The 12,474-nt window shown below is 34.9% G+C and overlaps 1 protein-coding gene across 2 annotated transcripts in view; it reads left to right on the top strand.

Moving 5' to 3' along the window:
• Positions 1 to 383: 383 nt before the first annotated feature.
• Positions 384 to 12,474, top strand: part of LOC132144999 (TBC1 domain family member 20-like) — a 30,533-nt gene continuing 18,442 nt past the window's right edge. For both annotated transcript variants that reach the window (XM_059555653.1, XM_059555654.1), the window contains exons 1-5: positions 384 to 644; positions 1,393 to 1,578; positions 1,680 to 1,760; positions 3,841 to 4,027; positions 4,371 to 4,472. In XM_059555653.1, coding sequence (XP_059411636.1) covers positions 581 to 644; positions 1,393 to 1,578; positions 1,680 to 1,760; positions 3,841 to 4,027; positions 4,371 to 4,472 — 620 coding nt within the window. In that variant the 5' untranslated portion in view covers positions 384 to 580. The remainder of the gene's footprint in view (positions 645 to 1,392; positions 1,579 to 1,679; positions 1,761 to 3,840; positions 4,028 to 4,370; positions 4,473 to 12,474) is intronic.

Genomic DNA, 12,474 nt, shown 5'->3' on the forward strand with positions numbered 1-12,474 from the left:
TATATATATATATATATATATATATATATATATATATATATATATAAGATTAATATATCATATCAAATCATATCATATCAATTTAGTCATTTAAAAAACGATTTTATCCAAAACGATAAACGATATTATATTATATTATATTATATTATATTATATTATATTATATTATATTATATTATATTATATTATATTATATTATATGTCAAAGTTAAAACCTGAAATTGCGTCAGTGATATATTACATAAGTCATGTAAATACAAACACGCCGCATGTCTGTCATCATGGGTAGAATCACGTTTGAAATGAGCCAATGGCGTCGAGCCTCTCGTTGTCTTTAAACCAATCAGAAGAGACGTTGACAGCAGCCAATGTTGATTGACTGACTCACCGGCGCTTAGCCAGTGAGCGTAAAGCTCGGGTGACGAGCACTCACTCATTCCACGTCTCGACGTCGATCTGAAGAGAATCATAACCGTCACTTTCCTTTTGTTTTTACTGCCAGTTTTTAAATTAAAACTATCTCATAATCATCAGAACAGTATGTATTTGATATCCTCATTACTGTGAGTCGCTTTAAGGGATGAAAAAAGCGAGGAAGCGACTGTCGGCGAGCGGATCTCAAGCGTCTGTCAGGAAACATGAAGGTAACGTTACCGGTTCCGGTCCAATTTAAATGTCCTGAATATAGGTGGGAGATTCATTATGGTTGGGTTAGAAGTTATTTATGATGTCTCTAAGTAAGTGTTAGATCCATAAGAAAACCATTTAATGTGTTTATGAGAGAATTATTATGTCACTGAATGTGTAAGAGATCCATTATATTGACACCGAATGATTGACGGGTCCATTATGACGTCATCGAAGCTGAGAGAGAGACCTCTTATGATGTCACTGAATGAGTGAGAAATATATAATGACGTCTAGCTAGTGGCTTATCTTTTATATTAATTTGTGATTCAAATAATCAAGTGATCTTATGCTTTTATTGTATTTTTGGTTAGGTTATTGTGTTACACAGCATCATGTGTCATCATGAATTTGTTTCATATTTAGTTTTGCTGGCTTAACCACATAATTATATCTGTACATGAAGCTTTATTCCCAATAAGAGTTATTTATCGTTGTCAGAGACTTTAACATTGTAAATACACAATTTGAACATTATCACTGCACTGTGCTTAAATACAGGAAAATAAAAAACTCAAAGATTAAATTAAAATTCATTTTGATTTAACATAGTAGTTAACATGTAGTGATTTCTCTGAGAGCCACTGATTTAAGCCATGCAATGCTCAGTTTCAGAGAAAATTTACAGCCAACTGGGCATTCACTTTGCTGCATGTTTAGTGTTAATTTTGCATCCTGCTTCATATGTTTGTATTTTATCTGCAGAACAGTTACCCTGGAAGAAGCAGAAGCTCCTGGACATCCATCAGGCCCTGAACAGTGACCCCGTGGACATCGAGACCCTGCGGCGGGCGGCTGTGAGCGAAGGAGGTTTGCTGACGGATGACATCAGAAGAAAAGTTTGGCCCAAACTCCTCAGTATCAATGTGTACAATCTGCCTGCCAAACCCTGTAAGTGTGTGTTTGTGCATGTGGGACGTCCCACAAAAACTTCAGTGTTCTTTTTTAAATTTTATTTATTTTTACTTTTTTCTTATTTCCCTCATTTAAAGCCAAAGATGACCGAGAAGACCACAAAGACTACAGACAGGTGGTTCTCGATGTCAGGAGATCAATGCGACGCTTCCCGAAAGGTCAGTATCTGATAAATGAGTCAATGAGTCACCATCATCTCCATGATCACCATGATCTGATTCAGTCACTCTGGACTGTTTTGAGACATACTTACAGTCAGCACTGTTTGCATTTATTCAGTTAACTGTCCAGCGTGACATAAAATCTGACATCCAAAATATGAAAATTCTGATTTGACTGATTTGTTTGTTTTTTTTATTGTAAATTGTGTGAGGTTTTTAAAATTAAAAAATAAAATATGATTTTTTTTAAAAAATAAGCTTGAAATAAGAATGAAATAAAAATGAAAACAACTTATACAAACAACTTAAAATTCAAAATATTAATGCAACAAAGCAATTCAAAAGTTGAAAGAAATAAGATATTTATTGTACATATGTATTTTTTTATTAATTTTATTTTTCTTTCATATTGTTTTTAACCCTAAAATGTTCTATATTTCCACAGTTAAATTAGATTTTAAATCCCAGATTTTCAATGTAGACATTTGACCTCCTGACCTTTAAACACCCAGATATTCCTCTTTATATATTTAAAATTATGTAAGATTTTTTTAATTCATTTTATTTATTTATTTATTTTTACATTGCCAGGTTTAAATTTATTTTATTTTATCTATTCATTTATTCATTTATTTATTTATTTAATTTCCCCATATTGTCACAGACTTTTGTACCTCATTGAGAACTAGGGGTGTAACGGTACGTGTATTCGTACCGGACCGTTTCGGTACAGGGATTTTGGTACGGTGCACGTGTTGACCGAATGCAATATTTTGTATGTGGAACATAGGCACATTTTCGTGTTTCCAAACGAACATATTAAGTGGCGGAAGTCTCCGCGTTCAGTGCAAATCCCGCCCTGCAGCTGATTCTAAGGCCGGTGACACACTGGCTGCGTGGCATGAGTGTGGCGTTTCTGCTGCCTGTCAGTTGCGTGACACCTGCTTTGCGTTCTCTATGTCTTTACACACCAGAATCGTGCCTGATGTGGCGCTGGCGCGCTGCTGCTACTGTAGGTGACATAGAGGGAGACCGCCGACAGAACAGGATCTTGTCTTCACAACAACAATATCTATACTTCATGTTGAGCATAAATATAAAGCCTAATGATAAAGGACACCGTCAACAGTATTGACGGTGTTTGACAGGTGCAATATGCCAGTGTGTCACCGGCCTAAGGTTTTCAAAAGGCATCACGCGAGTGTGAACATCACTACAACTAGGAAAAAAACGATTGTAATTCAAACGCAGCTCCCGTTGGCATTTAAACAGACCTTTGCTCTTAATTCTGATCGGTCCAACGCAATAACGAAATCTGAGCAGGTCTAAAAACTGAAACTGTTCATGCTGCATTTTACACTTTGGAAAAGTTATATATCTTTTTTAAATATGAGCAGGCCTACAAGCTGGGATTGGTAATGCTGCACTGTAATCAGTTATTTATTTATATTTTTCATTATATTTTATTATATGATATTGGTTTGAGACTGAGAGTGTTTTATTTAGTGGAGAACTTTGCAGCAGTATTTTATTTCTTATTCTTTTTTTATTTTATTATAAATTATATTTTATTATTTATTTTATTAAAAAGTATTTTAAAAAAAGTGTAAACAAATTGTTTAAAAAGTTTATAGTAATAAACAACCTGCAGTTTAATTTTTGCATTTCTTTCCCTTACTGTACCGAAAATGAACCGAACCGTGACTTTAAAACCGAGGTACATACCGAACCGTGATTTTTGCGTACCGTTACACCCCTATTGAGAACATCTAAATATTCTTCTGCATATTAATGTTTGCTTGTATAATCACCAGTCTTTCCAGTGTCCTTCAGTGAAGTTCTTTCACTGTGAATTCAGAACAATGCATTGATTGTGTGTTATCTATCCCAGCACACATACCTTGAGCTTCCCATGTGATATTTTGAAAGTTGAGGTTTAAAGCTGCAATAATCATGGAGACTTTTACAAGTCATTATGTCTACAGAGTGTGTTTGATCCTAAGGAATAATTAATTTCCATCAAACAGTGCTTTTTTTAGTAATGCGTTTGGTTTTGTGGTGGTGTGATCGTTCTCAGGCATGCGTGTGGATGAGAGAGAGGTTCTCCAGGAGCAGCTGATCGACATCATTCTGGATGTTTTGAGGAGAAATCCTCAGCTGCACTATTATCAGGGATATCATGACATTGTGGTGACCTTCCTGCTGGTGGTGGGAGAGAAAATGACCATCGCAATCATGGAGAAACTGTCCAATCATCATCTCAGGTGAATTAACCTGACCTTATGTTCTCTCCCAACATAATTCTGATTATAATGTTATGTTTTGCTCCTTGCAGCAAAAGAGAATTTAGTTTCACATAAGCATTTTACATTTTTTAGGATTATAAATAAAAAACTTGACTGATGCATCATCAAAAAATGTGTGCATTTGCCATGCACTTTTATCCAAAGCAATGACGTTTTGTCAGTTGCATTCCAAGGGAATCGAATCCATGACCTTGTAGCTGCTGCTGAGCTGCAAAAATTACTCATTTTTGTTTTGCTCTGATGTTGATAAGAATTCTTTTGTTGATAAGTATTTTCTGTTTTCTTCTGCTGGAAACTGCAGGGATTTCATGGACCCCACCATGGACAGCACAAAGCACGTCCTGAACTATCTGATGCCCATTCTGGAGCGAGTGGACCAAGAGTTACATGACTTCATGATCAGGTAGACTGCTGACTTGTCATTATCTGTGATTGATCCACGTTCTTACATGCATATTCTACGCAACTACAGTTTTTATAAAGATTAAACTTTAAGGTATTTCTGGCTCTAAATTGATCGGATCAGGCATGTTTGAAGCTGTTGTAAATAACCAGCTGTGACTGCATATTAGTTATATATTAATGCATCAGCAATAAACAGCCTTTGGTTTAAACTAACCAACTATATGGCTTGGCAGAAAGTTGTTTGTTGTTGTTGTTGTCTTTTTTTTTTTAAATTGCTGTTGGATATGGAAGCCTGTTTCTGCCAGAATAAAAAAATAGGGTTCTGCAAGTCTTAAAAAAAACTTTTAATTTGCCCTTCCACAAGTTCTCAGAGTAGAAAGTCTTAAATTCATGAAGTAATCACATTAAATATTGAAAACGTTGCAGAAAATCAATATCTTCTTGATTTTCTTCTTCAATACAAATATCTAAACACCCTTAAATCAAGAAGATGCATTTACTTATAAGATATAAATGTATAACAAAGCTGAAAAACTGAACAAAATTTATGTGAGTTTGTGCTTGAAACTGTTCTTTACATGTTCTGTAAGCCTTAGGTTTATTTACCTTCATAAAACCTGCAAAAAATAAAAAATCTCACAATTCTGACTTTTTTCTTGCAATTCTGATTTTATATCTCACAAATCAGATTTGTTTTCTTGCATTTTAGAATTGAAACTTGAGATATAAACTCAAAATACTGAGAATAAAAATGGCAAAATTGTGAGATACAAAAAGCAGAATTGCAAGATGCAAACTTTTAATTGAAAGGGGAAAAAAAGTCAGAATTCTGTGTTTATTTACTGGGAGTAACAAAGTCCTGACTTTTTTGTTTTAATTCTGTCAAATTATTTTTTCATGGTAATCGGCTTGTTATGATCCCAGATCATTGATTTCAATGCATCTGACCAGCTGAGATTAATATACTTTTCTGTACTGAAGAGGGCAGCAGAGGGCATCTTAAACAACTAGACAGAGTCATGTGTTAACAGGTTTATCTTTGACTATTACACACTGTATGTGACTGTTAAAGCTGCTGAAATCTGTGACGTGGTTCTTGAATGTCTGCACGTTTGCTGCCAGTAGATGGTAGCTGTTTACACTGAATCAGACGAGAGAAGAGGAGTAGCAGTGTGTAGTAGATGTACAGTTCACTTCACCTCTGTCAGATCAAAACTGGTTTCCCTGCAAGGACACACACACACACACACACACACACACACACACACACACACACACACACACACACACACACACACACACACACACACACACACACACAGGCGCTTTATGAAATACTCTCACAAGAGACGTTTTTTTGTGCGGTCCTTTATCAAAGTCACTGTCACAGGGCTCAACAGTAAGGATTTGTTCTTTCCTGATTTTCAAAAACCCTAACAAACATGTATATATTGTTTTGTTTTTTTAATATAATTATTTAAATTCTAGTAATATTAAAAAAAAATACACCAACAAATGTACAACAAATAATTACTTTCAGTACATAGAGAATATCCGTTAATCCTTTTTTAGTTATTGCTGAATTTTAGTTAGTGCTTATTGCTCTGCGATTTTATTTTTCAGTATTTATGTAATTAACATTTATTTGTTTGTTTGTTACTGTAATAGTGTTTTTTTTATTGTAATATATGATAAATAATAGTTATAATTCTGTTTATAATTGGATTAAAATGTTTGCAGATAAAGAAGTATCGATTTTATTCGTTGATAGTTGATTCGTCAGTTTTTGTCATTCAAAAACATTTTTGTCCGTATCATCTCGTTGTCGTTGGTGTTGTTGACGGACATTATTACGTAAATTATTTGTCAATGAAAATAACACTTGGTAACACGTGCTTTAGGTAGGTCCTGTAGTTTATTTATTTTTGAGTAATTATATAATTTACATATTTTTTTAGTTGGTTACTGTTATAGTGTTTTTTTGTTTTTGATGTTTTCTTACTGTAATATATGAGTAATAATTATGTTTATAATTTGCATTAAAATGTTTGCAGATAAAGAAATATCATGCATAATGTAATAAGTTTATTTCTTTATTAAGAAATTCATTCTCATTTTAGCTGATGGTTTTAAGACTGTTAAGCCATTCTTGCAATCTCGATAAATCCTATAGTCAGCTACAGTTAGGGCTGAGTACCGTTCAGAAATTTTAGATACCGATACCTTGACTTTGATACCGATTCCTGAATGATACTTTTTCGATATCAATTTTAACAAGATTACATTATCTAAAAAAAATTTTGGTTTTATTTTTCAGCTTGTTGATGTTTAAGCAGACTCAGACTCATCCACTGAGCCACTGCACAAAGGAACAAAATGTAATCAACACAATATATCAGTGCAAATAGTTTTAATAAAGCTCAAATAGTCTTGAGTTTACACGTCTGTTAGGCTATATTTACACTAGTGTGTTTTTGTTTTAAAATGCATAGCTCAGACAGACTCATCATTTCTATCCATTTTCCACTGATTAAGTGATGAGCAGTAGCAGCTTCCAGCGCTGTCTGCCTGTGTTCTCATCCATGATCGCTGCTCTGACTCAGAGGTAATAACATATTTCATTTCAGCAACATTACATGGCCAAAACACACTTTAGACGGCAATCGGAAGTTATTACAAACACTTGATGGTGGTTTAAAGTGAGTTTGGAGTAAAAGCGTAATATATATCTTAATTATTGTCTTATGTAGCATGATGCTACAGTGTGCATGAATGGTCATGTAACACCAGTGTTAATTTTGAACCTTAATAAACCTTAAGCATTTTTCCCATATTTCTACATTTATTATATAGGTTTGATATTAAGGTTTTATCGTGATAGACACTGAATTAATTGCAGTGACACACAACCACTTCTCATAAAGAATCTTCTTTTTAATGAAATACCAAATGTTTATAATTTTTTACTATGCATTATTTATAGTAACTTGTTTACCATATTCTTCATTCTTTCAAGCAGACATTTTTATTTCTATAAATAAATAGGATTTAGGGTTTATTTTAGGGTTAGGGTTATTAAAGTTCTTTTGTTGCTTGATTAACATCAATGACTCGGACAATAGCAACTAAATTAGGCTGCTGCACCTTTGAAACTGCTGCAATAACGTACTGTTTACGTTCACTTAAGATGTAATCAACTGTGTTTACACGAATGCGCGTCAAAACGGACAATCCCACATAATTTTGTGTGTAATTCTCCGTTCATGCAACGCAAAAGAGTACTCGCACTCTGTGAGATGCGCTCTTTGTGTATGTATGCTTCGGTGTCTCTGCTCTGAAAACTAGGGATGGGTGATGCCACATATTTTGTTTTCGATACGATACAGATACTTTTAATTGCCAGTATCGTCAATATCGATACCGATACAATACTTCTAAACTAAACTTTTAGATTATGAAATTTATTTAATTATTATGAGTATAATGGGTAGTAATACCTACTTTATATTTGAAATGCATTTTAACATTCAATACGCCTTAATTGAAACTTATTAGGTTATATTTTTGTTTACGCATAGTTAAAATATGTTTATTGTAGTGGTAACCAAGGAAATCTACAAATACTATAGTTAAACTATGTTCACTTTACCATGGTTCATTGTCATAAGGGACTGCCAGTAATAGACTGTTGCATGCATAAAATGCAATCTTTTTATTCGGAGAGAGTATGATTTATATTAACAATACAGAAAAGAACATGAGCAATATGAACTTTTAACATTCAAATTTAAATAAATGTACTGCACAAGCTAGGGTACAGTTTCAATGGGTTTACTGTGAAATAACCCAAACATATGTTTTTTCTGCATTGTTCTGGGCTGTCTTTTCCAAAAACATAAATGCTTTCTTATTATAGGCAACACAGCTCTATTGAAATGCACTGTCAGAAGTCAGTAGACGCTCTCTGTAATTGATTGATTTTGCCTTGCAACATTTGCGTGTGTTCAGACGAGCAGGAAAATGCCTTCCACACAATTATTTGCTAACATAGATTATTTGTCCAATCTAAGGCATATTGTAGGCATTATTTTTTGTTTAATAAACAAAAACACTGATAAATAAAAACACCTTAGTATTGATATTTTTTATTTGAGTATCAATACTTTCGATACTTGCATCATTATCATAGGGCTGAAACGATTCCTCGAGTAACTCGATTACAAAAAATGATCGAGGCAAATTCCTCTGCCTCTAAGCCTCTTTTAATTTATTTTAAATCCCACGTCAGGTTCTTTCGCAATGATTTTTTTTAATGTGACAACGCGTTTACGTCACCCACAAAGCGGAAGGAGACACAAGCGCTGCGTCTGAAATCCCATACTGCAAGGAGTCAGCAGTGTTTTGATTTGAGGGCGCGGGCAAACGTAAAGAGAACGTTGTGGTGTGTGTTCATTGCAAGATAGAGCTGGCATGCCACAACTAGGGCCCTATAATTTCCGGGATGCAGAAAACGCGGAGGGAATCGCGGAATCCAGTCATAAAAGTGGAATTTACAGTTTAACGCGGAATGGCACTGAATTTACCAAATTTTGAATTAATTAATCAAAAATAGCTCATTGCACTTACATCAAATCACTATATGGACTAATATCTGTAAATATTAAGCCGGAACAGTCTATTTAAATATGAATCCTGCATGTTCTGCGTGTCCCTGTTAATGAATGGAGCAGAAGCGCGTCTTCATTCATTAAACACACAGAAGCGCGCGTGACGCTCGCGGTAATTTCAGCGTCTGCTGTCTCACTAAATAAGGACGTGAACACATGAACAACATCTCCAGAACTGCACTGACAGTCACTTCATGAGCATTTGACCATTTGATTTGAGTAAAACTAGCATCACATCACATACACAGAACTGTAAAGGTACGTCAACCCATCAAAATAAAAGTCTGGTTAAAGACTATTGTTCAGCAGAATGTACATAGCCTACTACTGCAAAAAAACTACTACCTTTGTTTACCAAAAAGTTAAGTTAATTTTCAATAATTAAAAGATAAATTAAATTGATGTTTTATGTGTTTAATGTGCATCTCAGAAAATGCTTTATTTAAAACCCCAACTGAATGGCATTTAAATGCACTTAATTCATCTGTCAACTTTATTGTCATTGTTCACAGTACAAGTACAGACAGAGATGGGTAATGGGTAATAATTAAATGTTTATTTTTGATGTATGCATTGCATTCTATGCATTTAAAAAAATAAAAATATTTTTTTTCTAAAAAAGGAAACTTAGCTGTCCATTTTAAGAGACCCAGGAGTCTTATTTTCTCTTGCATAATTAATATTACACTTTTTAATTAAGCAAAAACACATTTTATCCGATTACTCGATTAATCGATGGAATTTTTGGTAGAATACTCGATTACTAAAATATTCGATAGCTACAGCCCTAATCGATATATCGATACTTCAGGATCGATTCGCCCATCCCTACTGAAAACCGGACCGAATTGAGTTCTCTCTTGCATTGTCAGATTTATCTATATGTCTGCTCTTCTCTTACTCTTACACATTGACATTTTTTTAACGTTTTATGCGACGTGCAGCAAGTGTATTTTAGCTTATGTCCCTCCAGTTCATATGTATGCATCTAACCTCCTAATCACGCAGCAGATTCATTCGGAAATTGAATGAATCTCTTCCCAAATTGTCCCACCCTAACATTTTTGTCTCGGTTTTATTGGTTGACGAAAATGTCAATATATTTACATCATAGGCTACGTTCACACTGCAGGCTGAAACGACCCAATTCCGATTTTTTTGCCCCTATGCGACCTGTATCTGATCTTTTCATGACAGTCTGAACGACACAGATCCGATCTTTTCAAATGCGACCCAGGCCACTTGGGTATGTGGTCCTAAATCCGATACGTATCCGATCCTTTGGAATGCGACCTCCGTCTGAACGGCCAGGCCACATGTATCCGACCCGTACGTCATTTATATGCTACAAATGTCATAATTCTGCATTGAAGTAGGCGGGAATGAGAAGATAAACAACAACCATGGCGGACGATGCTGCTTAAATAACTTTAATATTGCTAAATGAGCTCCGCTGTTGACTACATTGTTGTTGACATCCACGTTTAGCTACTTCCGCAAACAACAAGTGACGTCGTTGGCCGTTGAGTACTCTTCTGCGCATGTGGATCACTTCTGGGTCATTTCACGTTCACACAGGAGATCACAAAAGGTCGCATTTAATTGGAAATGTGAACGGCCTTGCAAAAAAATCTAATTTTTTCAAAAAATCGGAATTGAGCATTAAGCCCTGCAGTGTGAACGTAGCCATAGTTTTTGGCATTCAAAAAGAGATTTAGTTTATCTTCTAATTGTCGTCAGTGAAAAAAAATGTTGTTGACAAACATTATGATGCTAATTATTCGTCAACAAAATTCACACTGTGTAACACGCGCTTTCGCACCGCAGGAACATTTTCATAGTACCAGAACTAATTGTGGAACTACCCACTTTTGGACATTTTCGCACTCGCAGAATCTGGCGATTCTTTCAATCACTTTACGTATACGTTGACATTCCATCTCCATTATTGTGAAATCTATAAGACGCAACAAAAACACTGCTCTGATCACAGCGTCCTCCATCCTCCTGTTGTTAACGTAGTTCTTCTTTGTTAACGATGTTGAACGCCACGTATCGATAATTTGGTACCTAACGATGAGAAGTTTTTCGATATTCGATGGAATCGAGGCAATTTGGTCTGTGTCTAAAAAGTATCAAACTCGATACCTAGCCCTAGCTACAGTAGCTAGATAACACACATTTTAAAATCAAAAACTGCTAAACCTCACAGAAAACAATATATTGGCATTTGCATAAAAATGCTCGTTCATGGTAAAGAAATGTAATGTTGTGTCGTATGAATGTAAGCCCTGTGCTGAAACTCACATAATGATCATTGTTATTGTTGATCCTGTTTTAGACGGTTAAAAAAAGCTTGCATATTCCTCAAATGCATTTTGAATGTTGTCAGTCTGTGTGGTTTGTCTTTTAAAACCTGATGCTTATAGATGCATGCTTTCTTGCTATGTGACTGTCTTGTTTAAGTGAAAGCCGTTTGGTGTGGCAAGCCAACAAAATTGTTGATATTGTTGATACACTTTTGGGACATCATAAATGTATGTCGCCTTGCGTCTGTGCAAGTATTCACGTAAACCTGAGGCTCTGCATTGCGTGTGGCTTTTCCGGCTTGCGTTTGTAAAAGCAGGTTATTTTAATGGTGACTCATCTAAAATGTAGAGAATAAGAGGTTCTTCATCAATATTGCATGTGCGTGTCTCGTCGCAGCGCTGGTCCACAGGTTTAATGGTGTTGCTCACTCAGGTGCTGTTGCTTTTGCTTTTATGGATCTTTCCAAACAAGTTAATAAAAATGCAGAACTTCTAAAAAGCCCATGGTTGGATGAGACAGCCTAAAAAATAATTGTTATTTTCCTGTTTGTGTTTGTGCATCAGTCGGTCTGTACAGAGATATATATATATATATATATTTTAGGGGTGTAACGGTAGGTGTATTCGTACCGGACCGTTTCGGTACAGGGCTTTCGTTACGGTGCACATGTGTACCGAATGACCGAATGCAATATTTTGTGTGCGGAACATAGGTACATTTTTGTGTTTCCAAACGAGCATATATATATATATATATATATATAGTGCCTAAATCCAAAAAGCATTTATACTAGGGATGCACGATATTGGATTTTTGCCAATATCCGATATGCCGATATTTTTTAACTCATTTTGGTCGATACCGATATATTCCCTTTTGTTCGGAAGTCTCTCCTTGCAGAAATTCTAAGCAAAATATTTTAGATTTTGGTTAATTTTTTACAAGATCTTATTTGTTAGAATTAAATGAACAATGAGTTTTTTTTTTTTGACAGTACATTGAAGCTTTGAAAATAACTATAAA

This window comes from Carassius carassius, chromosome 8 (assembly GCF_963082965.1).
Source record: "Carassius carassius chromosome 8, fCarCar2.1, whole genome shotgun sequence".
NCBI classification, from domain to species: domain Eukaryota; kingdom Metazoa; phylum Chordata; class Actinopteri; order Cypriniformes; family Cyprinidae; genus Carassius; species Carassius carassius.